Source organism: Branchiostoma belcheri, unplaced genomic scaffold (genome assembly GCF_001625305.1).
Source record: "Branchiostoma belcheri isolate BF01 breed outbred unplaced genomic scaffold, Haploidv18h27 scaffold26, whole genome shotgun sequence".
NCBI classification, from domain to species: domain Eukaryota; kingdom Metazoa; phylum Chordata; class Leptocardii; order Amphioxiformes; family Branchiostomatidae; genus Branchiostoma; species Branchiostoma belcheri.
The window spans coordinates 2,293,848-2,321,135 of record NW_017803865.1 but is presented as its reverse complement, the minus strand read 5'-3'; the positions used below and the strand labels follow the sequence as shown (position 1 = coordinate 2,321,135).

General features: G+C 42.8%; 4 protein-coding genes across 4 annotated transcripts in view; 1 reads left to right on the top strand and 3 right to left on the bottom strand.

Moving 5' to 3' along the window:
* Positions 1 to 5: 5 nt before the first annotated feature.
* On the bottom strand, positions 6 to 6,909 carry LOC109471806 (anti-sigma-I factor RsgI6-like; the record flags this gene model as incomplete). Its single annotated transcript, XM_019771160.1, has 16 exons — positions 6,635 to 6,909; positions 5,639 to 5,790; positions 5,384 to 5,476; positions 5,004 to 5,131; positions 4,487 to 4,623; positions 4,145 to 4,296; positions 3,788 to 3,877; positions 3,390 to 3,564; positions 3,197 to 3,233; positions 2,284 to 2,436; positions 1,879 to 1,934; positions 1,572 to 1,709; positions 1,133 to 1,304; positions 855 to 959; positions 510 to 725; positions 6 to 236 (listed from the first exon to the last, which is right to left on the bottom strand). Coding segments are annotated over exons 1-16 (2,235 nt in total), but the record flags the coding sequence as incomplete, so codon positions are not given.
* A 788-nt stretch (positions 6,910 to 7,697) lies between these two features.
* LOC109471909 (anti-sigma-I factor RsgI6-like) lies at positions 7,698 to 21,025 on the bottom strand. The gene is made up of 16 exons (XM_019771389.1): positions 20,448 to 21,025; positions 18,554 to 18,705; positions 18,255 to 18,347; positions 17,125 to 17,246; positions 16,445 to 16,575; positions 12,344 to 12,495; positions 11,854 to 11,946; positions 11,036 to 11,207; positions 10,696 to 10,732; positions 10,080 to 10,232; positions 9,766 to 9,821; positions 9,404 to 9,541; positions 9,067 to 9,238; positions 8,715 to 8,819; positions 8,290 to 8,508; positions 7,698 to 8,025 (listed from the first exon to the last, which is right to left on the bottom strand). The coding sequence occupies exons 1-16, from the start codon at positions 20,645 to 20,647 to the stop codon at positions 7,780 to 7,782; spliced, it is 2,241 nt and encodes a 746-aa protein (XP_019626948.1). The 5' UTR covers positions 20,648 to 21,025; the 3' UTR covers positions 7,698 to 7,779.
* Positions 13,079 to 16,420, top strand: LOC109471934 (alpha-(1,3)-fucosyltransferase 7-like). The gene is made up of 2 exons (XM_019771440.1): positions 13,079 to 13,258; positions 13,865 to 16,420. Exon 2 carries the CDS (start codon positions 14,067 to 14,069, stop codon positions 15,426 to 15,428), a length of 1,362 nt encoding a protein of 453 aa, XP_019626999.1. The 5' UTR covers positions 13,079 to 13,258; positions 13,865 to 14,066; the 3' UTR covers positions 15,429 to 16,420.
* A 115-nt stretch (positions 21,026 to 21,140) lies between the features above and the next one.
* Positions 21,141 to 27,288, bottom strand: part of LOC109471978 (anti-sigma-I factor RsgI6-like) — an 8,417-nt gene continuing 2,269 nt past the window's right edge. The window contains exons 6-16 of the mRNA XM_019771530.1: positions 25,727 to 25,878; positions 25,444 to 25,533; positions 24,883 to 25,057; positions 24,341 to 24,377; positions 23,955 to 24,107; positions 23,628 to 23,683; positions 23,199 to 23,336; positions 22,767 to 22,938; positions 22,528 to 22,632; positions 21,895 to 22,110; positions 21,141 to 21,658 (exon numbers count right to left, since the gene is read on the bottom strand). Coding sequence (XP_019627089.1) covers positions 21,413 to 21,658; positions 21,895 to 22,110; positions 22,528 to 22,632; positions 22,767 to 22,938; positions 23,199 to 23,336; positions 23,628 to 23,683; positions 23,955 to 24,107; positions 24,341 to 24,377; positions 24,883 to 25,057; positions 25,444 to 25,533; positions 25,727 to 25,878 — 1,540 coding nt within the window. The 3' untranslated portion in view covers positions 21,141 to 21,412. The remainder of the gene's footprint in view (positions 21,659 to 21,894; positions 22,111 to 22,527; positions 22,633 to 22,766; positions 22,939 to 23,198; positions 23,337 to 23,627; positions 23,684 to 23,954; positions 24,108 to 24,340; positions 24,378 to 24,882; positions 25,058 to 25,443; positions 25,534 to 25,726; positions 25,879 to 27,288) is intronic.

Sequence of the window (27,288 nt, the reverse complement as noted above, 5' to 3'; positions counted from 1 at the left end):
ATGATATCGTTAGGCATGTCCACCTCCACAGTAAGGGCGCCGGCTCCAGGAGACAAGTAGAACGTCTTCGTGGCCACGACCTGGCCATGGGACTTAACCTTGACCTCGTAGTTTCCATGGAAACCACGGAAGATGAACTCCTTGCCGTGTGACGTCACGATGCCGTCCGTGAGAGACAGGTTGGTCCGCCAGTCGTTAAAGACAAGCCGCTGCCAACGGCGACCTGCTTCGTTAATCTAGGAGGTAGAAGTATGGGTGATAGCGTTATATTGTGTTTATTGATAGTCTGCACAGGGGGCTATGGTTTTATCATTTTCTTTCAAAATAAACAATAAACAAAAGCCAAGTTCAGCGCTGGAGATCAATTAAGGACCTGTTTACAGAGTATATTCAGATAATGTTAATGCACTCTTATCATCTGCTCATGATAGCATCTGTAGATCTGGCTCTAGTTTAAATGGCAGGTAAGGGTGGCTAACAAATGTATGTGAGATAAAACTAAGACCAACCCCAAAGTGGTCGCCATTCACAAGTGCAGCGTTCGGTCTCCAGTGTGCCTGGTCCCAGAACCCCCAGATCAGGAGTCCCTCCACGGCAGGGTGGCTGAAGGCGGCCCGCATGGCGTCCTCGTAGCCGTCCGCCCTCACGTACTCGTCAGCCTCGTTCACATCCAGCTCCGTCACCCAGATAGGGAGGCCGCGAGAGGAGAGGACGTTCAGACGGTGCTGGAAAACATCATTCAAGTAAAATACGCCTATTGTCAAACTCTATATAAAGCCTGCCTGAGAGAATGAAAAAAAAAAAACATTTCCTGAAAAAATATTATAGTACGTATTCTGGGTATTCTGACATACCAGGACGTTCGGCGTGTCAGGGCGGTTGTTAAAGTGACACTGGGCTCCCACACCTTCCACTGGCGCTCCGTTGTCAAGGAACTCGGAAATCTGGTTGGCATAGGCCTACAAAAACAGAACAAGAGAATGTAAAAACCAGAACGCAGAAATGTCTGATACCACGAACTGTATTCCGCGTTGTTTTAGTCTATCGACTCAAAGACCCTTATATCATTCATTCATTGTTATGAATAACGATTCAATATGAAAACAAGATAGTATTGTATGAAAACACTTACATTGGTCTCTCCCCACCAGGAGACGACGTTGTAGTCGTTCAGGAAGAGTTTGGCGTTCGGGTCTCTTTCCTTCACCTTCCGGAACATCTCGTACCGGATCTGGGAGCTGCCCGTGTGTTGGACGTAGAAGTCGCCGTGCAGCATCTCGTTGTTTACATCCCAGTGCTGCAATCTGATGACAAAAATATCCGTTTGATACTTTTAAGATTTTAAGTTATTCTCGTGCCCTTTCTTTGACCACATGGCCTTGCATTTATGTTTCTCTTGAGTTTCTTTATGGTTTTGCAGTATGGTTTTATTAAAAAATTAACAACATGACTATACTGTGTCCAAGTATTGCTGAATCCTGTTAAATAGTTAGTGTGTCCCGCCGCGAAGGGTGGTTATACACCGGCTGTACAGATACAGATATAGAAAAAGTGAAAATGAAGTACTATACCTCCCGGCGTATCGACCGACAACGTCGTTAACCCTTTTCCAACACTTCTGCTCCAGATCTCCGCCCCAGTAGTTGTGCAGCCAACCTTGTACAAACTCCGGCACGCCCCAGAAGACACAGTGGCCACGGACAGGGATGCTGAATTTAAAAGAAGATTGATATCAATAAAAAACTGCAAAATTAGAGTTCATTTTCCTGGTTTCTGGTATTACTTTATCCCAGTATCAACACAGTACATGTATATGTATATGTTGAACCTTTAAAAGTTTTTTCTCATGCCTTTAGATGTAGCACCTTGAAAACTTACCCAGCATTCTCCAGTATGTCCAATGTCCGGTCAGCAAGGTTCCACTCAAGCTGACCCTGAAAAATATATATGTTAAAATTCTATGAGACTGACAATAACCTACCTTAGCGTTTGGTAACTGTAAATCTATCGATAAAGCATGTCGGCAGAACGTACTGCGCCTGCCCGAAATTCGGATTTTTCACGTTTTTCGTTGAATATTTGTTCAACGCTGCATAAGAATTTGCCCCATTACGTACAGACAATATAGTATCAACATTTAAAACTATAAACGGGATGTCATCAATAAATACGCGAACACATGCACGTTCTGCCGAGGTGCTATGGACAATACATTATTACGGAATTCGCACGATCAGTACGTTCTGCGGACGTGATTATCGATAATGACGTCAACTTTCTTACCTCGTTAGGCTCATTCTGCGTCCATTTCATGTTGTTCTCGAAGACGGCCCACTCGAAGTTACTGAGGAAGAAGTCTCGGTACCGGGCGTCATCAGGCATGATCCAGGCGTTCACCGCGCAGCCCCACGCGAAGTGAGATTTGGTCTGGGTGATCTGTAACATGATAGTGCTTGTGAACAATCAGTTTGTACAAATGTGAATTTGACTAGTAAATATCATGCGTCTGTTGTTGTGTTGATGTTGTGTCTTGTTGGTTTTTATACCATTTGAATACATTACATATTTAATAATGAAAGTTTATTGCAAATTCTTGCCCGGGGGCTAATTGCAAATTACAAAACATAAAAGAACAATGGAGTAGGGTATAAAATAACTAAAGTCTACATGAAACGTTAGTTGTCTAGAACTATAACTATGTCTAAAACTATATCTGAAGGGTTTGACTTCTCTTCTGTAAACCATGGAAGACGTAATGTCCCACCTTTTCCAAAATTTGTGGGTTTTGGGAAGTTAAAAGAAGAATAGTTTTTTCTTGGTCTGTAAGTTTAGAGAAATTGGGATAAATTGTAGAAGTTTTGAATTCATTTCGAGCGTCGTTATGGAATGAACAGTTTGAAATAAAATGTATTTCGTCTTCCACAGCCTTTGCACTACAATATTTACAAATTCTTTCACATACAGATAGTCTTCTATACCGGCCTCTCTCTATTTCCAGAGGATGGGCGCTAACTCTAATTTTACTAATGGCTGAGCGTAGTTCGAAATCTGCGATATCGAGATATCGTTCTATGTTGTACGTAGTTTAATATTTAATACACATTATAATATGATATGATATGATACACGTATGTCATGTGGTATTTCAACAGTACTATCATACAACAAATCTTTTAAAATCAAGCCAAATCCATACCTCCACACTGATGTCATCTGCATTTGGAGTCTGCACCCTGTAATTTCACACAAAGTAGACAATATATACAAACTGTAAGTCATGTCTGGGCTCGGAAGAATAAATGTGTATATATGCTCGTGAGAATAAATATGTACAGTGCACCCATTGAAAGCTATGTGCATCGAGTTTGTTTGACAGGGACTTAACTCACTTGAGATTGACGTATCGTTTGCGATGCTGGTCGATCCTGATGTTGGACTCGTGCCACCAGTTGTCCGCAGTCACGTCCATGAACGACAGGAACGACACGTCATCGATGAGGAAGCGGACGTTACCGGGAGGACCCTCCGCGTACAGACGGGCGTTACTCACCCAGTCGTTGTAGTCTGTGGTCAGAAGAGCAAGACCATATCACCAGTTTCAGTACATTGTGACCAGCAGTCAGGTTTGAATAGTATAAGTCCGATATAGTGCAGATCCTACTGTGCAATGCAGATCTGATCTACAGAACATATTGTCCATAATCGGCCATAGACCAGGGATTTGTGACTTAGCTCCCATGTCTGGTTAATGACTTATAATATATCATGTAATGTAAGAATATCACACCTGGTACAGTGTGTCCACCGGATAGCCTCACCCAGCCGTCTTGGGCTGACACTGTGGAAGAAGCTATCCCAATCCAGTCCTCGGATCCGTCTGGGAGCAGATATTTGTGCATATGTTGACGTCAACTGCGAGCATTTTACGTGTGCGTCTGCCATGTTGTTTCAAATACCACTACCACTTTTTAAAAATACGTACAGTGTGAAATAAATTATATAAACATAATCGTGTGAAACAGGAAAAATCCTGATGCAACGTTGACCAAACAACCAACGGAAACCATTAAAAATCCTGGTTTTGGGCAGGCCTAGTACATTCTGCTCAACTGCCGATGCTTAGAAAACAAAGTTAACATCTTACCTCTGAACCTATAATTCAGCTTAGCCTTGATATTGTAGGGTGTGCTCCCGCCATCCAGGATTTTGACCCACATGGTGAACATGTAGGTATATCCGCTGTTGATGGCGGATCCCCAGGCTAAATCTTGAGATGGTCCCGCCCACTCGGCAGACCTTAGAATCGGAGAAAGGCGCGATCACAAAAAACTTCTTAGACATGTATCAATCCATTAGTAAGTAGATATCTATAGCACAATACTTGAATACACAGGAAGATAATGATAGTTCATGGAACATATGGATTATCACTTTCTTTAAGACGTGTGTATGGAGTGAGTGTGTTACAGTGTGTTATCTTGTGTACCTGTCCTGAGCCAGCATAGCTCCGCCTCCGCCATGTTTGTCTTCTGTATAATGCACACCTGTACACGACATGCAGTACCAGCCGCTCAGGTCACCCTCAAATCCAGGGTTAGTCACCATCTCAGAACCTGAAACGGTCTGTGACAAATACAACTGTAATGCTTATCTTAATCTGATTAAATAAAAAATGTTGCCAAAGTTGATAACAAACTTTAGATATATATATAATTTTCTTCCATGATTAGCCAGAGAGTAACAGAAAGGAAGACATGCATGTATTTGGCACAAATTCGGCACCCTTGTCCAGTCACGTGACCTGGGTTGGCCTCTTGGTCACGTGACTACCTTTTCATGGTAAATGATGAAATGATGTCAGAAATTAAGCTTCTTTGCTTGAACTGTAAGTCGTGTGTATCAATTTAAATCATTCTTTTTACTTACTAAAAAGAGGCTTGTTTGCAAAATGCAAAATCACTCAAGTAAGACCAAAGATGATTTGAAAATGTCGATCAGCTTACATGAAGGTCTTCGACCAGGCTTGACTGTCCCTCAGCTGACGTCAGCGACGCTGCGTCTACAAGGACGTCAGTACCGACAGGAGGACCTTCAACGTACAGCCGCATCTCCGTCACCTCCTTGTCAAACGCTGGGCAAAGAGAGAAACACAATTTAACAGTCTTTAATAAACGTAAGCAGAAGAAAACAAGGATTCAACTTTCTAAGACGTTGTGATTGTGCCGTTCTCCATACAAATGTGTCAAACATATTCTTCAAAAGTAATATACTATAGTAGATGTTCTCACTAGCCATTGTGTTTCTGAATTGCTGCAGCAGGTTAACTATATAACTGAATCGACAAATCAAAAGGTTAAGAAATCAATACATCTGATGTACGTACATGGTACAGTCCAGCTGGTGGTGATCCTCTGCCATCCCTGAGTCTGACTGATGTGGTCGGTGTGCTTGACCTGCTGATAGTTTATATCCCCATCTAAAAACAACGAGTACGTTCCTGATTAATCTTAGAACTAACAGCAGGTACGTGAGAGTACGTCCAAAGAGAAAAGTACTTTTTTCCCTGACGATTTGTTATAACTTGGATGTATAAGAAAATGTAGTGTTAATGCCTGTATGATCGAAGAACGTAACTCACCAGAGAAGGTAGTTGCCAGGTTGATCTTGACGGGGACGTGGGCCGCTCCTCCTGACAACAGTTTGACGAAGATTTGGAACTCGTACGTCTGACCGGAGAGGACGCCACGACCGTAAGGTAGATTGTACGAAGGGCCGGCCCACTCAGCTGTCCTAATCATCCATTCAATAAATCAATCGATCATTCAATCAATCAATGGACTGATCGATAATGTTATATCAATAAATATTATCTAATGCTGGGGTCACATTTCGGGGCCCGACCGACCTGTTTCTATTAACAAAAAATCAATAATCTGTATTTAATTTAATGATTTACGCAACTAGTTCCCATAATTATTATTTTTCAACTTCTTTGTGCTTTGTTGTTTTTTTTAATCATACTTTTCGTTCCATTAGACTGCCCGGCCGGGCCCCGGTTTCTCTGCTCAAAAGTGTATCAACTTAAAATACTTCAGTTTCATTGCTCCTAATTAAACAAGACTAGTGTAGACTAAGCTATGGGAGAGAGTGAGTGAGTGAGTGAGTGAGTGTAGATATATGATGACTTGACCCTCCATTTCAAAATCATCATGGCCATGTACCTTAAAGTTTCTAGATATATTTTTCAGTCCGATCCATGTTGCTATTTTGTTGGGGTTTGAATAATAATTGCATACCCGTGGAAATCTCACCAGCTGCACACACAAAATTGATCTGACCTCTACATCACAGACAAACGTAGTACTGGCGAACGCAGACCATAAAATGTACTTAAACCTTTTCTGGCAATATATAGACATAATCTTTTCCCGTTCATGGAATATTATGTTCAATATTGAGTCCAACATTTTTTTTTAAATTGCCTCCACCGTTTTGGAGTTATTAATTGGCAAACCAATTATCGAGATATATCGTTACGACACATGATGATGATTCAATACAGATCATTTATCTTCAGCAAGTACAGTACTAAAGTATAAACTGTATGTCAGCTACCAGTAAGAGGTCCACCCACCTCCCCCGCGCCAACATGCTGGCTGTCCCCTCCACCTTGTCGCCCAAGTGTTGCTCACCGGTACATCCTACACAGTACCAGTTATCGGAACCAAAAGATCCCTCAAAGCCAGCATTGCGGAATATTTCTTGTGCTGCTCTAGCGTACTGCAACTCACAGCAAAGAAGCAAACCTCCCAAAAAGATCACATTGAACATCATGGTTAAAACCGCTGGCAGCAGGTAACCACGCGTATTCAGATAATCGAAGCAACGCACTTATGCATATATTTATATTCTGAATTATTGATCGAATGAGCAAATATGGATAAAGGCAACGTGGGGACAAACAATCGTCTCCGCTCTTATCAGATGTTAAGTTAACGCTAGTCGAGACGCCCTAAAGGACGATATCCTAGAAGAGTGCCCTTATGGTTATAATCAGCTTTTGGTTCACAGATCTGTCCTATTGGATAAACTTTGAAGAATCACGTTTTCGGCACTAAGGATTTAGGGATATTTGTCATACGGACATTATGGGAGGCTTGATGTGTGAAAGACTGTTCTCCAAGTGTGCATCTGGTATTGACTGTTCTCAATATCTTCAGCAACTAATGATGATAGAATTGGTTTAATTGGTTGGTTGGAATTAAATTGTGCTCTCTAGTTGCTAAAATTACTAAGAAAATTACTTTAATGCCCGGGACTTGAGGGATGTCCCCATTTATTCTGTATTTCATTATCAGAATGTGGTAATTATAGCTACAGACATCTGTAATCTGTAGCCTCTCAGCCAACAATGACGTCATTAGGCATGTCTATATCCACTCTCATCGTCCCGTGCAAAAAAGAAAATAAGTTTGTGTTTTTTTGTGAGTGTTTCTTTGCGTATGTTAATGTCTACACTGACTTAAACAAACCCGTGTTTTGAAAGGTCACCATCATGTCCCTGACAGGGAGACACCGACAAATATACAGTTCCATGTGAATTTTGGAACCGGTAGATCAAGTTTAGGGACTGGTTGACATGTACTGTCTCTTTAGTACTGAGTAATAGAAAAGATAAACTTCATGCCCGAGACTTGACACGTTTCTTTTTCCTTTATTCTGTATTTCATTATCAGAATGTGGTAATTATAACCACAGACATCTGTAATCTGTAGCCTCTCAGCCGACTATGACGTCATTAGGCATGTCTATATCCACGGTCCTCGGCCCGTCTCCAGGTGACAGGTAGAAGGTCTTGGTGGTCGCCACCTGGCCATGGAACTTCACTGTCACCTCGTAGTTGCCATGGAAACCGCGGAAGTCGAACTCCTGCCCAGCTGAGGTGGTGGTGCCGTGATGTAGGGACAGGTTGGTCCGCCAGTCGGCGAGAACCAGCTGCTGCCAGCGGCGGCCCGCCTCGTTCATCTGTACCGAAAAAGACATGGGGAAAGACTGGTGAAACCTTACGATTAAGGAAGGCTGCACTTGGGCTAAATACTGTAGACTCTCGGGACACATTGATATCTGCCGCATGTATCTTAACAAAGATGAGAATTAATCATTTAGACCTAAAAGCAATAAGGATAATTTGATATGCGTGTGACAGCCAAGATCAGATGTGCAATTTTTCACTATACTCTAGTATCATTTTAAAAAGAAACGTTAGTGTCGTTTTATGTTGAACTGAACCTCATAGGTTCCTATGTTGAAAATAGCAGTCTGAGGGTCGCCTTTCTGTCCTCCTCCCCAGTAGGCCCACAGCATGATCCCCTCCACGGCCGGGTGGCTGAAGGCGACCCGCAAGGCGTCCTCGTAACCTGCCGCTCTCTCCATCTCGTCTGGTTCGGCTACGGTCAGCTCCGTCACCCAGATGGGCAGACCGGCGGTGGCCAGAAGGTCCAAGCGGCTCTGCAGGAAGAAAGCATGGTATTTCAATGGTAACGATTGATCATCTGATTTCCACGTTAGATGAAACATTAAATTGCAATTTTGAATTATCTTATGAGAAGTCAATATGAAAATACAAAAAAAGAATTGTAATAGTAAAACTTTGGCGTAAGCAGTCGGTGCCTCTTTCTCGCATCATGAAGTCATTAAATGTCTTGAAAAAACACCTTAAGTACGACGGGATCCGGCCGACTCTTGAGGTGACCCTGAGCTCCAAGGGCGTCGACTGGAGCTCCGTTAGCGAGAAACTCCTGCACCTGTTGCACGTACGCCTGTGGGGAAGACATGGAGGATCATCAGTTGGATGTAGCATCGAGCTGTAGAGGTACTTTTTGATATGTTCTTTCAGACTCCTTGTTATCACACACTCCTGTAACAGTTTAAAGAGACATTTAGGAATGAACAAGAAAGGCAAATGTACAAAACAAACCATGTTTACTCGCGGTGCCATTGCTACGTGACCAGAATTGTCACAGAGTTTGGGATAATGAGACAATGTTGCAGACTAGCTGCCCTGACCTGTGTCATCGCCCCGCTGTTGATGACTCCGTAGTCGTTCAGGAAGAGTTTGGCGCCAGGATCCTTCTCCTTCACCTTCTGGAACATCTCGTACCGGATCTGAGGGTTTCCCGTTTTCTCCACGAAGAAGTTTCCGTGCAGCATCTCGTTATTCACGTCCCAATGCTGCAACCTGGCAAAACGAGAGGACAGAAATGATTTATCACCTATCGGTTAGTGTAGTCCTGCATCACATATTTTGTAGCAAAAGCTCAAGTGTGACGATGATTAATGGAAGATGGCCTGACGTCTGTAGCTAACACGACTTTGGATAAATTATTGAAACAACACGGTTTACCTCCCAGCATATCGGCCCACCACATCATCAACCCTTTTCCAGCACTTCTGCTCCAGCTCCAACCCGGAGTACGCCGGCAGCCAGGCGGGAACATGGAATCCGGCTCCCCAGAAAACATTGTGCCCACGTATCGGGATCCTGGTCAGTGGTCATGGCATTTTTTAAAAAGTGTGTCATACATTTGCACACTATTGTTGTTCTCTTCCAGCCCTGTTTATATTAACTTCACATTTCCAAACCAAGTCAAAAATTATTATGTAATTGTGGCGATTCATTGCAGATTTCAGGTTCCAAGAACTAATCGTCGTGATGTTACTCACAGATACAAAGTGCATGTTAATGCAAACGTAAGGCAGGCTTACCCTCGACTTTCGAGCAGTGCGATCGCTGCGTCTGCCCGGTCAAACGTCAACACTCCCTAATTTCACAACGATAAAATATTGGAAAGATTGCATGACAGCAGAGTTCATATAAGTTTATTGTAGACATAATGGCTTCAGTAGAAAATTCGGCCATGTGGTGCTATTTGCAGCCTTACAACTGGAAATCATTATCTATCGGGTCATCACAATTTTAGAGGTATTCTCCAGGCAAGTGTTTGTAGGTTCTTCGAATGAATTTAGAATGAATAAATACTTTCAAGCAGGTGATAGTAAAAGGCGATCCAATGGCATACCTCATTCCGTTCGTTCTGCCTCCACTTGAGGTGGTTCGCCAAAACGGCCCACTCGAAGTTGTCGAAGAATAAATCATTATAGAGACTGTTGGAGGGCATCGACAGGGCGCTGACTACGGACCCGAAGGCAAAGTGGGACCTGGTCTGAGCTACCTGTTAACATACAGAGGAAACAAACAGAGCAAAACAAAAACAACAAGGAATCGCAGATGTCAAAGTTTCAAGACGTAAATGTATTTTTTCGTTAATGAGCATAATAGTATGCATTACATGAAACTTAGTAATACCCTGCTATTACACCATATCTTACGTTTCACAGCCATGTTCCTTGGGACTACGTCCATGAATTCAGGGCATACTGGGTCCCTGTGAATCATGTAAAACCCTTCTCCATCCACTCAAACGCAAAAAAAAACAATACTTTCCGGAAATAACAAGTATGTCATATGCCAAACTCGGAAACCACAGACATGGTTCACGATCAAAATTTAAAGAGGGATGTTTTGTACTGAATTGGAAAGTGGACACGTTTAACGATATCCCTTTGACTATTTTAGGTGTGAACTGCGGAGTTCATGGTCTGTAACGGTGACTGTGCGTACCCAGCGTAACTTACCTCTACTGAAATGCCTTGTGCGTTCGGCGTGTTGATCCTAGGATAGACGACAAACTGTATCAATGTGCGCCAAGGGGCTACCAAGTCAACCAGATTTTATTCACCATGCATTATACTGTTTGTTATGCCGTCATCTCGTCATTGAAATTGACGTTATCAAATAATCAAACAAATTATCAGTAATGAAACAAATGGAATTAAACATTGATTCAATTTATGGGCTTCTGCAGATGTACAATTGTCATATTATTGACTCAGTTGCTAGATTAAACATGTAGAGTCATGGTAACAGAATAAAATTAATACTACCTTTGATTCAAGCTAGTGAATTTCTTCCCACCTGAGCTTGACGTCTCTCTTGCGGATCTGTTCTATCCGCGCGTCTGCCTCAGACTTCCAGTCGGTGGTGGGAGACACGAACTCCTTCAAGGAAGCGTCGTCCACAAGGAAGCGGATCTCAGCAGGAAGATCAGTTAAGTAAACCCGAATGCTGCTCACAGTGTCGCCGTAGTCTGTGAAAAAATGACGATGAGGATATCGTTACAGCTCAATGTTGGTGGTATGGTACTCTCTCAGTCTGGAGGGACTGTTAATACAGTACACAATGGAATGTTTCGTGGCCCGCTTATAGAGATTTAGACTGAGGCAGGAGTATGGTTTACTCTAGTTTAATCTACAATAGGATCTTGACATGGCGGTGACCGACGCTCAGTCCTGGAGCAAAGTGATAGAAGTTGGATCGTAAGCTATTACAGAAATTCTTCCTTCCCTTACTGTATTATTGATGCAACGTATAAGGCGTGATCTGTTTTATGTCAAGATCTTTCAAACATTGTCGTCTACTCCATTGGCACTGGTTTTGCATATGGGTGTGGTTAATCGAATAAAATAAAATAACCAATGAGATTATCATGAAAGTTCATCTGTGTTGGTAGTAATCATAGTAAAAGGTCAAACAAGTGATTGGTCATTAATTATCCTGATGAAGGCGACAGTGGTCGCGATCGCTGAAAATTTGATCCCTGCACAATTGTGTGTTGGAATAAAGTTCAACCTTTAACCAATGAGATGTTTACAACCCGAATTCATTAGCATTGATGCCCATGGATGACTAATTAATTAGTTATTAATTAATTGATTGATTGATTGACTACAAACCCGGTATTGTGTAGTCTCCAGCCAGCAGTTTCCAGCCGTCTCCAGCAGAGATCCAGTTTTTAGCTACCATGGAGTAAACGTCAGACGTCCAGCCTGAGAAAAATACATCTTTAAATTTTTGAACTAGTCATCATAACTGAAAAGAAATAACAACACATTACCAACAGGAGCATGACCTGTCACACGTGTCTATGTTTGGATCTGATGATTGTGATATTTGTTCTGAAATTTAAACCAAGGTATCCAATAACGGTCGAAAAAGTAGTGTGTTGTATCCAGAACGGTGCTTTTATTCAGAACCGTGCTCAGTCACATATCATGATAATCCACGCGCATCCAGAACCGTGACTTTGTTAAATCTACGTTCTTAGATGCGCGGATACCATCCAGAACCGTGCCTCATCCTACATGTAACGTTAACCCAATATAGAACTACATAGGCACGGTTCTTGATATGGCAAGACCATGTACAAGGCCCCGTCGTCCTTACCAGAGAACGTCAGATGCAGTTTGGCGCTGATCTGGTACGACGTGTCCCCGCCGTCCATGAACTTGACCCATATGCTGAACCGGTAGTTATGTCCGCCCTTGACCGTTGACCCCCAGGCCAGGTTCTGGGAGGGACCGGCCCATGATGCACCCCTGCAGGAGAACAAAGACAATGCCTTAAGCCACACATTCAAAACCTTCCCCCGAGTGCCAGCCGAACAAGGTTGGCTGAAGTTCGGGAGCAGTCCAACCAGATTTAGGCCACGCATATCTTTCCTATTCGAAGGTTCTGTGTGACAGGAGCTTTACATGTAGCTACAAATTTGTTACAAATTTCCAAAGATGATGACAGAAAAAAAGAAGGATTTGAATTATTTGGGACATGCGGGTACATGTACCTTAGAGATGCATCATCTAGATGCAAAATATGCAAATGATGAGTCAATCTGCGTCATTAATAAACAGTCTGTACTATAAGTGCTTTACATATGCATTGTAGGACTCATAACGTACTGTATGTAATCTATAAATGACAAAAATGCAATGATTCCTTCGTGTTATCAAAATGATGGAAATCCATACTTGATGCCATGTGTAATTTAGTTAAAAGGTGAACTTTTGTTATTACTAGTTAACATACTCAACACAGCACCGTCCACCGGCCGCACTAGCCGTGCATCCGTAAACCAAAACAAACCAAACCTGGGCGCCATGCCCCATCGGAGAGTTTGCCCAGTATTGTTTAGATGTAGATGTATCTGTCTAATTCGCGCCTGCGCTCTAATCAGGTGATGAACCGAACCCGTCTATCCGGATTGACAACTCCAGCGCTTCTCCTGTTCCACGTCTGCTCCACGCCAACCGTCGCCCGGATGGTTTTCACTACTTAGCTGCGCTGTCTTTCAGCCTATCCCTGGTGAGTTGTTTTCGTTGAGAATATTTCTTTCTACTCCAGTAGTTATAGAATATGAACAATGTTCCATGTACTCTAAAAACATTGTTATGAAGGGCATCATCATATGAAGGAAATCGCTTGACCGCCATTTGATCGCATACTCTGCCGGGGTTACAGATGGGACTCTTATGGGGAGTAACTTCAAGAAATGTGAAATGATATGACTACACACAGAACATATGAAAGCGAGAATTTGAGAGGGGGGTCCGGAAGTACAGGGCATTCCCTTATCCCTTGCTATTCTTTCAAGCCCCTGTCAGACATTCAGATCACAAGGTTGGCGGTAAGTTGGGAGTAGTCTGACCGGAATTAGCTCACACCTAATAATAATTATTGTATATACCTTTTGAATCCAATCCAATCAAATTTGACCATGCTCCTGACTTACTCCTAAGCATGTTTTCTTTGTGGGGAGGGGTCGGGCGTAATTCGGCAGTGTTCAGGAGGCCATACTAGGCTATGTGTTACAAGGGCTTCACGTAATTGATCCCACATTACACACCATAGTAATAGTCTGTCTTTCCTGTTAGTATGTTAAACTGTTTTAATATCACTTTCTCAAAACAGCATCCACTCGGAGCAGCACTCAGGAACAGCAATCAGGAACAGCACTCGACCTCAGAAACAACACCCAGGAACAGCAGCCAGAAGGAGTAGTTTGAATCGTTGAAACGTTGTTGTATTATGTTGTCTTAAAACATCCTACCGTATCAGCGAATGCTAAACATTTCCTTCTACGCGATTAATTACCTTCACGTCAACTTCAAAAATGATCACCACGAAGTTTCAGAAAGAGTATGCCCTCTTGGAGAAAACCCAACGGTTTTTTATGTTATCCTTCTTCGTGTATATCGTGATCGTCGCGGGCAGCTATATACAAATACCGGGAAGCCTAAATGTTGGTTACAAAAGGAATGGTGCTTTCTACTATGGAGTTGAAAACGTGTCTTTTACTCGTATCCAGCGTTCAGCACTCCCAAGATACGATCACTTCGTTTCTTCTGGCTCTGTGGACCAGCTGGCAATGTTCTATTCAACCTGGAAGGTAGAGCCCTCGACCCTGCCAGTGAAGAAGTCACCGGACCGCAAAAAAATCATCATTTGGAATCCGACTTCCATATGGCCGACTCCAAAGGCGATACCGTGTCTCTCTATGCCTCAGTGTGAATTCATTAAAAAGACCAAACGAAGAAGAAGAGGAAAATTTCAGACTGAAGATGCTGATGCCATCATCTTCAGAGGAATCTTCGGAATACCTAAAGTCTACAGCAGGAACTGGTTTCCAAAGACACGGCCTGAGCATCAGATCTGGATATACTTTCCGTTTGACTGCCCGCCTATTACAAGAGGCATCGACTTGATTTCTTACGGAGGCGTCTTTAACTGGACCATGTCGTACAGAAACGATTCCGACATCCTCGCGCCATGGGGCCATATCACTCCGGTTTACAAAGCACTAGCTGAAAACCCACCTGCTCCAAACAAAGATTACGCAAAACAGAAAAACAAACTCGTCATATGGTACGTGAGTGATTGCTACAAATACATGACTCGGTTTGTCTATGCTGCTGAACTCAGTAAGCACATCCAAGTAGACGTTTTTGGAGTCTGTGGAAACGTTAGCGGCTCATGTCCGAAGAATAGAACAGATAGGTCATGCATAAAGGAGCATGTGCGTCCGTACAAATTCTACTTGGCATTTGAAAACTTTAAATGCGTTGAGTACATAACGGAAAAATTCTGGCATAATTCCGTTGATTACGATATCGTTCCGATCGTACTCGGGCCTTCAAAGGGAGACTATGAGAGAGTTGCTCCACCAAACTCCTTCGTTCATGTCGATGACTTCGAATCCCCTGAGGCAATGGCAAACTACCTAACGTATCTTGACCACAACGATGAGGAGTATAACCGATACTTTGCTTGGAAAACCAACCCACCAAAAAACCTCCCCGACTTTGAATCCAGATTTTGTGAAGTATGCAAGAAACTTCTCCAGGCTTCCCCGACAGAACGAAAAGTATACACGGATGTAGAGAGGTGGTGGAAGGGGGGCAACTATGAGTTCTGTGAACCAATCGTGTGGGATGGTCCACTTAGAGGTAAAAAGAATGCAGCACATTTTCCCTAATGTCTTACGAAGCAAATACGGTTTGTAGTACTACGTGCGAGGACATTTATGAAGGTTATACAAAGGACACGTTTCCTGTCCGGACCCCGTCCGGGCTGTTTGCATAATCGAAAAATAAACAATTGATATCAACGCTATACACATTCGTGCAAAATTGTTCAACATTATGTGTTTTTTGTTGTCTTTCATGGAAGAACTTTATCGACACAACAAAAGTTCAGCGACTTTCGTAAGGTCTACTCGTACAGTGATGTACGTGGGTACAAAAGAATCGACCTACATACAAGACTATGAAAGACCCAACATGCTGAATTTGGCATGTAACTTATATACTACTTGTTCTAAGGTCTAAACATTCTCCCGGTTTGGACTTTGTGTGACCTTGGTATTACACATCAAGGTAGAAGAAGTCAACCAGATCGAGTCTCTTATTGAAGAGTTAGAAATTTCAGATGATATCCACGATCTCTTATAAGTGACTGAGTATGAGTCTGAAGACAATTCTAAGAATGTAACTGGTATATAAACGGTTGCCTGGATTACTGTGTAAATATGTTATTGAAGAAAGCTAAATACTATCAGTCCTTGTTACTATTCTGTCTCCGGGGTCGGCAGCGCACGGCCCCACATACCAAATACATGCAGGTCTCTTTCTTTCTTGTGGGTTACTAAAGTCTCCGATTTAATCAATTCACCACTAAATGAAATTATTTGAAACTAGAAACTTAACATTTGCAAAGCAAATGCACTATGTTCACCTTCACATGGCCCAGCTCAACAAACTACTGCTTTGTTTGTTCTTTATTCTCACTCAAAAACCTGCATACATATATAATAACCATGCAGGCACTTGAATGGCACTTGAAACATGATGTAATCCAACACCAGTTAGTTACCATGGTGACAGATGTCTGGTCCTGGTAATTGACCATATTTGCTTGGAACGGAAGAAGAAGAAAAAAAGAAACTGGGAAAAAACAATGTTTTCCTTGGGTAAACATAACTAGACACAGTACCTTTCCTGAACCATCATGCATGAAGCGCCACCGTGGCAGTCCGTGGTGTACTGCACCCCGGAACAACTACGGCATAGCCAGGAATCCAGTGAGGACTCGAATCCTGGGTTAGACAAAAGTTCTGCGCCACCCTGACAATTTATGGAATGGGATACCGTTATCAGCATTACAGAGTATCCTATCCATATACATAAAAGTTAATATAGATAAATTATGTACAGCTCATTATGTACCTTTGTCCTTTCTACTTCTTCTTATTATTATTACTTTGTTTTATTGTTTCCTTTTATGTGTGAGGAGCGGGCTGACATAAGTTTCATAACTTTTTGCCCAATACTCGAAAAATAAATGTGAATAAAATAGAATAAACTTAAGATAAATTTGTATTTGGAGAGATAGATAAATATGTTGTAAATATTAAAGATCTGTTTGATTTATGATATCCACAATATTGTGTATATGGACACATTGAAAAGTTCAAAGGAAAGAAAAAACAGGAATGTGGATATAAATCACTGACTGCAGGCAGTGAGTTATAGCCACATTCCTGGCTATGGGTCTTTCCTTCACTCTAGAAATTTCTTACCTCATCATTTGAGGACGTCACTTCCAAAATGAAAGAATATGGTATACAGAATGTTTGGCTAGATCTTGTTGACTCCTGTACAAAATGAACATACCGCTAAAGTATCGACAATGGCCACGCCGGCCTCAGTCAGAGAAGACCTGTCCACGAGTAGGTCGATCTCATGCGGAGGTCCCTCCACATACAGCCGCATGGACGTCACTGGTTTGTCGTAAACTAAGGGATACAACAACAACATACAGACACAAAGTCATCAATGTAATTCATTATTGACTGAAACAATTTCTTTGGCTCTTCAATGTCCCCCTTTTTTCTGACGTAAACCGAGTAGCGCTATGTTATAAGTGACTCCTTACTGATGTTGATGATGAATGGTTTGTTTGGGATAGAATCAGTCGAGGCATATTGCCTGATTTTTTTTATTCGCGGGGTGGCGCTGCACTCAAGTTTATAATTTATATTAAAGCGCCACACAACAAAATACAATTAACATATAAATACACAAAGTTGACATAACAGTGCGACCAAGGCCGTGTTTATGTGAAGTCACCCAAGGCGCTTTACACGTGGTTTACCCCGAAGCCGGTTTCAAGTGGCTCCATCTGAACGCTCCAAAGCCACTTCTAGAGGTGGTTTCGAATCGGTTTTTCCTCACCGCGATTTGCGTCTGAACTCAATGTGATTTCAATGTGACTTCTCTTGGTCATGGATTACTGGGTGATATTTCTTTCTTTATATGCAATACCAAATTTTACGTGTCAGCAACTTAAAGAGTAGTAATGGTCAAATAATGTGTCCGTTCTAGGACGAGCTTCACCACCTCTGGTGGGACTACGTCGGCATTCGGCCGAGATACGCTGGGAGGGGGGCACCAGCAACCAGATCGTTGACCTCTGACAATGATGACACGCTACCTAGCGAGTTTTCATGAAATAACAATGAATGTAGTTTCGGAGAATCGTGATCGGGCACGTTTTAAAAGGAATGTATGGCACGTGGACCAGATGTGAGGAATGTGACTTACCCGAATCGCGGTTTGGGTGACTTCACATAAACACGGCCGAAGTGGCTGAATTGCGGATTCGTGAGTCATGTTTTAGAAATTTAAAACTCATCCAAGTAAAAGCAGCAAAGCATAATTTTTATTATATATCAAGGCAGCGCATTGATAAAATCTAAAAGATATGTATACATCGCTAATTGGCGGTTATTCAAAGACAATACCGGGTACGGTCCAAGTATCGGCTATCCGCTGCCAGCCGTCCGTCTGACTCACGGCACTCAGCGTCGCGATCTGCCGGTGGAGGGTCTCTCCGTCTGCAAAAAATACAGCAATCATTAAATATTCTAATGTTCATCAAGCTTTTGCTTTGTACATTTTTTAAAACATGACAAAATATGTCTTAAATATGTTCGGTCATACCTATAGACTAAACAGTAGTAAACATACATGTACATGTACGATAAACAACACAAAGTTTTCAGTCTTCTTTAATTATTGAGATTTTGAGAAGACTACTGACCGGAAAACTCTGTCCTAATGGTCACAATTACCCGATGTTTGACGTCACCACCCGACATCAGCTGGACGTTGATCTGGAAATCGTACATCCGGTCAGAGATGACGTCACTTCCGTACGCAAGGTCGTAGGCAGGGCCAGACCAGGCACCCCGTCTGGTTCAATGAGAACATCAAACAAAAACAAAAATAACAACGGCAACGATAGAAATAAGAAAGATAATGATAACAGTAATACAAGAAATCGGATTTTTTTTATTTCAGACCTTCGAGAGGTCTTTTGGGTCTTCGTGAATACACGTGCATTGGAATTTTTGGGAGGGTTCCTATGATGTAATTCAATCTAATCGGACATTGCAAAAAATCCTAAATTCTTTGATAAACCCACTGACACTCTCCTACCCGGCGCGTGCTGAGTCACCCTCAACAATGATCAATTATCAACTGTAAAACCACCTCAAGCTCCCAAGCTCATTGGTCAAGAAGAAATATTTTCTGTGACTGTCTGACTAGCTATGCTATGGTATGGGCTTGATCAACCAGCTACAAAATTGACTTTGATAATCCAGCCTAGGTCACAATTCAAGAAAGGGGCCCGCTCGGTGCGTTTTCGGCCTGTTTTTTTGCACTACCGAACGGGACCTGGACCGAGACCGGCGGGGTTCCCGAGGGCTGCCGGCCTATTTTGGGCCCCGCGCGGTCGCCGGATTGATTTTAAATCAAACTTAAAATCACTTCGGGCCCCGTCGGGCAAGGTACGCCGATTAATTGTTCAGAAGAAGGTGGTAAGAGGGTATTGTGATGTTCTCGACCTAGCTCCATCATTAGTGAGTCCTAGTGACCATACACGGGTCTGCGCATCAACCAGGGGTGAACCCATCATACCAGCCAGGGGCGTACCAGCCTGGGACCCGCCAGGATCGCCCCTGGACCCCGCCAGGGACCCTGTAGCTGCCCGGTCGGAATACAAGAGCCGGTCGGCACCCTACCGCATCCCGCACGGGACAAGACGGGAGGCTGACCGGGCACCGGGCGGGTCCCTAACAGAAACCGGCGGTCAAAGGGATCAAACATTTGGGAATTTTAAATAGAAGCCACCTCAGCGCCCCGACAGGGAGCTTCAAAGGAACATTTAATTGTGACCCTGACAGCCGGCGCACGCTCGACTTCATGACGCCGGCCGGCGTCTACACCGAGCAGGTCCGGTTTCAATGTGACTCCAGCTTTACAGCCCGAAGTCGCTTTGGGTGTCTTTAAAGTTTGCCTGCTATATCTGGGTCTATACCCACCTCTGACTTGCCAGCATACTCACAGTCCGCGAAACAGTGTCACAGACAGGTATGCTGTGAAGTAGCCATATGTTCAATCTTTCACTAAATAAATATCGTTCAATTTCTGCCTTCAGCGAGCTGCACAATCAACAATGCTTCAACACGAATGAAACATGGTACATTTAGGACTTAAGAGTCTCGATGTTGGAGACAGATTTGAATATATAACATGTAACATGTAACGGTCCCCACAACGCAAAAATAGGTAGATATATAAAGGAATGCTTTACTATTAGAAAAAATACCGTAACTTGTGATTAGCCCACTCGATTGTAACACTATATCAAAGACTTGTGATATCCCTTATTGTTTGAATGATTATGATATAGATATGTTAGGTTTTATTCGACATTAGGTCTTATTCAACACACTTATTTTATTGTTGTTACTCTCTTTATGTAGTTTGCCATACAATGTACCATGTGCATTTGTCGTGCAATAAAGTTCTTCTGTATCTTATATCGTATAAATTATAAGACCTTCACATGTAAGATGGACTGATGTCGTAGTGTTGCAAAATTGTGCCCTGTAGCCTGGTTTGCCTACTATACCGTAGCCTTCACCCACCTCTGACTTGCCCGCATACTCACAGTCCCCTCCACCTTGTCGTGCCCGTACTGTTCCCCCGTACAGCCCGCGCAGTACCAGTTGTCCGGACCAAGCGGGGCCTCAAAACCGGCATTACGGAATATTTCTGTCCCTGCTCTCACGACGTGCAATGTGCAGCAAAGAAGCAAAACTCCCCAAACGATGGCGCGGAACGTCATGGTTAGGGCCGTGGCTTACGGCAACTAACTACACCGTTATAATATCTACACCAAACCCACGTACATGTACTATGAATGTAAATTTGTTAGAGGTGGAGCTAAAGAGAATATTGATCCGTTTGTTTGAAAACAGACGCTTCCTATTGTACCGATAAAGGACCGGAGTTGGCAAACAAGCGTCTCCGGAATGACTTTGGTGTTTGCTTAGTTGAAGAGTCTTGAGGACGATGACACACACACATATGCCGTCTGCTAATTAGCCGAAAAATCTAAAGGACGATGCCATATACCTGTGCAGTTTCTCTGCTGTCCGCCAGAGGGATCTGATATCTATGCTTCACTCGTGGAATGCTTTCCAGATTTCAAGCCAGTTTGCTGGCAGATAACAGTCTACTGGTATATGGTCAAAACAAAGAAATTAGAAAAATTAGAATTTTTCATGCATTACATATGATAGTCAGTACTAACGGTATTTACCATATGTAGCATATTGGAATTATCAAAACCTTTGGGGTTCACTTTCAGCAGAGTAGAAACAGGTCAAAATGAAAAGTGCACAAAGGGATTTGGTGATTACCGAAGAAATTAGGAACACAGGCTTGCAAAGCTTCAAGGTGACCAAACATATACTTTTGCGACATGGCCATTAATTATGCTATTTATTGATAGTAAAGTATCTTTAAAAATGACCGTAGATCCTTTCTGTGTTGCCTTTTTCAAACACAAATTTTTGTTGTTTTCTACGGGTATGTTAGCCATATTTTATTAGCCCACAATGATGTCGTTAGGCATGTCCACCTCCACAGTAAGGGCGCCGGCTCCAGGAGACAAGTAGAACGTCTTCGTGGCCACGACCTGACCATGGGTCTTGACCTTGACCTCGTAGTTTCCATGGAAACCACGGAAGATGAACTCCTTGCCGTGTGACGTCACGATGCCGTCCGTGAGAGACAGGTTGGTCCGCCAGTCGTTAAAGACAAGCCGCTGCCAACGGCGACCTGCTTCGTTAATCTAGGAGGGAGAAGATGTGGATTTATGTTGAATTTAGATAGTGTTTGTCCTAATAGATGACAGAGTCATTGCCAGTGATGAAGTCATAAGTAACACACATCAAGTCAGAGAAGTTTTGTTTCACAATTACGAAAGGCGAGTGTACATTGTGGTAAAATACGATACCCTTTCTAATCATTGTTAAAGATGTCCAAAGAACACATTTGGCAACGTATATTGCGAATTTAGAGGCTTACCTGGAAATTGTCTCCGTTCACAATGGCAGCGTCTGGTTTCCAGTGCGACTGGTCCCAGAAACCCCAGAGAAGAACTCCTTCCACGGCAGGGTGGCTGAAAAAGGCCCTCAGACCGTCCTCATAGCCGTCTGCCTTCACATACTCATCGGCCTCGTCAATATCCAGCTCGGTTATCCAAACGGGGAGCCCACGAGAGGCTAAAGTGTTCAGGCAGTACTAACAAACAATATCGTTTCCTACGTTACAACGTTTCTTTACTTTCTCTACCTTTTTATGTAGGCTATGTCTGATAATTATTAATGCAGGAAAAGAAGGAGAAAGCATTTCAGATTCCTGTTCCAGAGAGTCTGAAATTAAGATGAATTGGAAAGCAGATGTTTCGTAATAAGGTGGAAATACTAACGCATGTTTCTTTTTTTGTACTTTTTTAATGTGTGCATCAGTTTTGGAGTGCCCATCAGAACATGTCATCCATATATTCAGTTCATAATCAATTTGTAACTAATTTGCGTTTCAACGGGAAGCAAAATAGGAATCAATACGACTTTGATATTTTTCAATCCCCGATAAGTGAGAGAATGGAGAAGCATACACCTGATGTTGTAAGCTTGTCGTGACTAGAATCTGACCTACCTGAACGTTTAGAGGGTCAGGACGGCTGCCAAAGTGTCCCTGAGCTCCGACGCCCTCCACCGGCGCGCCGTTCTTCAGGAACTCAGTAATCTGGTTGGCATAGTCCTGTCCGAAAATCAACAAGAAATGAAATGTGTCGAAATTACTTATAAAACTTCAGAGTGTCGCAAAAGATATCAGCAGACTCATCAGAGAGCATTGAAATAAAGTCATCGTCTCTTAATTAAATTAAAACTCACCCGAGTTGACCAATAACCAGTAACGACGTTGTAGTCGTTCAGGAAGAGTTTGGCGCTCGGGTCTCTTTCCTTCACCTTCCGGAACATCTCGTACCGGATCTGGGAGCTGCCCGTCTTGTCCCTGAAGAAGCTTCCGTGCAGCATCTCGTTATTGACGTCCCAGTGCGCCAACCTGGCACGGAAAACAAAGCAACATTTTACGGCAACACGGTATCCTGTAAAGTAAAGAACATATTTCGCTGGCAAACGTGATCTTATGCTGACTATCTATTACCATTGCAGTCAATCTAGTCATTGCTAGTTATTAGTTAGACCGACGCATCATCAACGTTAACCAACAAGGTGAAGTTTGGCAGAACTACCATAAGTTTTAGAATCCAATGCTCCAAGTTTGTTGCGCCGCTATAGATTAGTAGAATCGCCAAGGTGTACCTTCCGCTGTATCGCCCCACAACGTCGTCAACCCGCTTCCAGCACTTCTGCTCTACCTCAGCGGCAGAGTAGCCTTTCAGCCAGTCCGGCACATTATCCGGTACCGACCAGAAGACGCAGTGGCCACGTATGGTAACTCTGAAATGATTTCAACAGAGATATATGTGTAGAAAATAGTTCACACACTTTTGCTTTTCTTGACAAACAAACAGATTTAAACATGTGAGGGAAAAATCCTCTTTGTGTAAAAATAGGCAAATGCGCCAAAGAATTGTTAGACCTAAGAATCAGTAAGTGCAAACAACACGTAAAGACATCCAATTCAATTTTAGGGCAACAAAACAAGCAATATTTTCGATGAGGAAATTTGTCCTGTAGCTGTAGAAGTAGCTCTCGTGTCAAGATATGTTATTTAAAATGGAAACTTGCCCACGGCTCTCCAACATCTCCATTGTCCGGTCAGCGCGCGCCCATTGAAGCTGACCCTGAAAATACAATCACAAACACATGTCTCAATAAACTGTTTCATCAGTGGCGTCGAATGGCTGGGTTAGTAGACACGGCACTTCTGGCTAAACGCTGTTTCCTTGGGAAAAGGTACTTTACTCGATTTGTCTCAACCAACTTCGGTTGAGGTAGTCAAAGCTGGTAGAAGGCGATTACCATACCATGTCCTTGATACAGTTGATCAACAACCTGCCGCCAGGCCATGGGACTACCTTCCAATCCGTTTCATCAGATTTTGGATCATCCTACCTCTTGAGGCTCATTCTGCTTCCATTTGTGGTTGGATTCCAGAACGGCCCACTCGAAGTTGTCGAAGAAGAAGTCTGCGTACCGACTGTTGGACGGCATTCTCCAGGCGTTTACCGCTGACCCGAACGCGAAGTGAGACTTAGTTTGGGCTATCTGCGGCAAAATATATCTGCTTTTATTTATCATAATGGATTGAAATGATATGACTTTAACTACAAAAAAAGTACATGGTTACATATGTTAAGAGTATTCACAGCCATTCGTTGAATAGTAGATTACTGGGTAGAAAGAAAATGTGTCCCTCAGAAAGTACTTGTTAGAGTTAGACAGACACTAAACGTGATATCATGTCATTAGACGTTTTGAACAGGAAATGATTTCCATACCTCCACACTGATGTCATGGGCGTTAGGGGTGTTGACCCTGCAATTTCACACAAAATAGAGTAATATTGCCGTATTAAATCTAGACATCTAAATTACACAACAAGACTGAACGCTTCTGTGAATAATTGATTTCATCAGGTTGGTAAATGATTGCAAATCAAAGTTTTTTTATTCACAGCCACTTGTTTAATAAGAGCTGACGTTTCGATGACCATTTGTCATCTTCATCATAGCAAATACCTAATATCTTCAGTGCACAGTGAACCAGTCATAATTGCTCTGATGAAGATGACAGATGGTCAGCAAAACGTCGGCTCTTGTTAAACAAGTGATTGTGAATAAAGAACTTTACCATTTAAGATTAAATGCTATTTTGAATGTTATTGCTATATCAATAATATCGTACGAATTTAGCCATCTGCCTTGTAATGGGGCTCATTTGCACTCGCTACTCCGAAGAAATCGTAGCGAGGGCAAAGGAGCCCTGTAACAAAACGGACGGCACCCAGGCTAACGAATGTCGTGACCACATCCCAACTCACCTGAAGTTGACGTATCGTTTGCGTAGCTGGTCGATCCTTGTGTTTGCCTCAGACTTCCAGTTACTCTGCGAGACGTCCATAAAAGAAAGAAACGACACGTCATCGATGAGGAATCGGACGTTAGCCGGAGGACCCTCGGCGTACAGCCGGACACTGCTCACCGTGTCTCCGTAAGCTGTGGTCAATATAAGGGCAAAGGCTGATGTAAACTATCTCCAAGCAGATCTTTCAGTGTCATAGTTGACTGGGCTGGCTGTCAGAAAATGGTACATAGAAGAAAGTCACAATCTCCCAAATCAAGCTCTGCCAGGAGATCGCCACCCGAAACAAGTCGTTTACGTAAGGTTGTCAGCATATACTCAATGAGATTCCTATGTAATGGCCTGCCTATGAAATCGTTAAAAAAAACCGATACAAAATGGGACTGAAAGGCTATTACGCCTAATAACGTTATGGGGTCTACTATTAATGTGAATGTGGTAAAGTTTGCCATCTCCGATTGCCTTGCAGCAACCAACTGCACGGTATACAACGTACAAAATGTAGAACAATTATACAGACCATCCACAGTATATCCAGCAGATAGCCTCGTCCAGCCGTCCTGGGCTGACACTGTCGAGGAGACTATCTTCAGCCAGCTCTGGGATCCATCTGGGAACATTAAATTTCTCAGTCTCAATATAAAGGCCATCTTTTTTTTATGTCTTTCAGCTTCCCAATGATATGCAAATTCTGCCATTAATGGCCAATGCTATCATGTGTCAGGATGGAACGAATAAACAGACACTTCAAGAAAGAAAGAAACAAAGAAAGAAATGATTTTCACGCATGTTTGCAGTGATACCTTTGAGTACAACATTCAGCTTAGCCTTGATATTGTAGGGTGTGCTTCCGCCATCCAGGATTTTGACCCACATGGTGAACATGTAGGTATATCCACTCTTGATGGCGGATCCCCAGGCCAAGTCTTGAGATGGACCCGCCCAATCAGCAGTTCTGTATAAGACAAACAAAAAAGATCATGAGTTAGTCAAAACATTTGGTAAATTTGTATTTTTACAAAGACATGGTACTTCTGATCATTCACGACTAGTGTAAGATGTATCGGTCAGGAAATATGGTTTCCCGGCGGGACATAAACAGTCAACAAGTGATTGTTTGTGTACCTGTCCTGAGCCAGCATAGCTCCGCCTCCGCCATGTTTGTCTTGTGTATAATGCACACCTGTACACGACATGCAGTACCAGCCGCTCAGGTCACCCTCAAATCCAGGGTTAGTCACCATCTCAGAACCTGAAACGGTCTGTTTCCAAAAGCAGTTGCAAATTTCAGCTTAATCAATCGATGACAAGAAATGGAGGATGTTATTATGCACTTCCCAGCTTCCTGAATCCCCCCGATGTGGACCTCTGGCTAGCGCTCCCGGCTAGATTATCAGATCTCCAATTTCACCACATTTCCTGAGTCTGACCTTTTGATCGTCTGTAATTCTGCTTGTAATGGAAAGCTGATAGCAAGCCATATACGATATTCTTAAAATTGCAAACCTTAAAATCCTATAGCCTATGCTATGGCAGTTCTTAAAATTCCAAACTCAAAACTATCAGGCTTGTATAAACACTGAAAAACGTTCATATTGCAAGATTAAAATTGGCTTGAAAACGTCGATCATCGTACGTGCAGACTTTCCACCAGGCTCGGGTGTCCAGATGCCAGCGTCAGCGATGATCCGTCTACAAGGATGTCAATGCTAACAGGAGGACCCTCAAGGTACAGGCGCATCGCCGTCACTTCCTTGTCAAAGGCTAGGTGGAGTATAGGATGTTGAAATGTTGGTGTCAGTTAAAGAAGCCCCAATGATTACTTCTACAACACTGTGGGTGATCATAGCATTCATTCAAAAGTGTATAAGAAGATTCTTTATTTAATATATTGTGCATTGCTCTCACGTTAACAAGTATGATTTTTTGGCGACGCCTCAGGGGCGGAGCCTTTAGTATAGTACTGCGATTGAATTGCCAGGAATTCTAAATATTCCACGCACGCATTCCCTAGGGAATTCATTTTTGGCAACACCTTGCGGGTGATGTCTTCCCTCCTAGCTGTTTTTCAATGACTTTGGAGCTTTTCCGACAGCTTGGACAGGATCATTGTTTGGAATTGAACAAGGTCAGCATTTGAAGTCAGTTTTTTTTCTAGTAGTTTTCCGTCTCTTTATGAAAAGTATGTGTTTGGACTTAAATCCAACGAATGAATTCAAGTTCTTTTCCATGCAACTTTGTGAGGATCCTTCTCTTTATGAAAAGTATGTGTTTGGACATCAACCCAACGGATGAATTCAAGTTCTTTTCAATGCAACGGAGATGTCGTCCTTGTCTTTATGAAAAGTATGTGTTTGGACTTAAA

Coding starts and splice junctions, on each gene's coding strand:
- LOC109471934 (XM_019771440.1), top strand. CDS start 14,067: ATGATCACCACGAAGTTTCAGAAAGAGTATGCCCTCTTGGAGAAAACC.
- LOC109471909 (XM_019771389.1), bottom strand. CDS start 20,647: ATGACGTTCCGCGCCATCGTTTGGGGAGTTTTGCTTCTTTGCTGCACA. Junction 11,208..11,853: donor TGGAGACTACACAATACCGG/GTTTGTAGTCAA, acceptor ATTTTTTCACAG/ACTACGGCGACACTGTGAGC. Junction 9,822..10,079: donor GGCAGAACGAACGGAATGAG/GTATGCCATTGG, acceptor TTGTGAAATTAG/GGAGTGTTGACGTTTGACCG.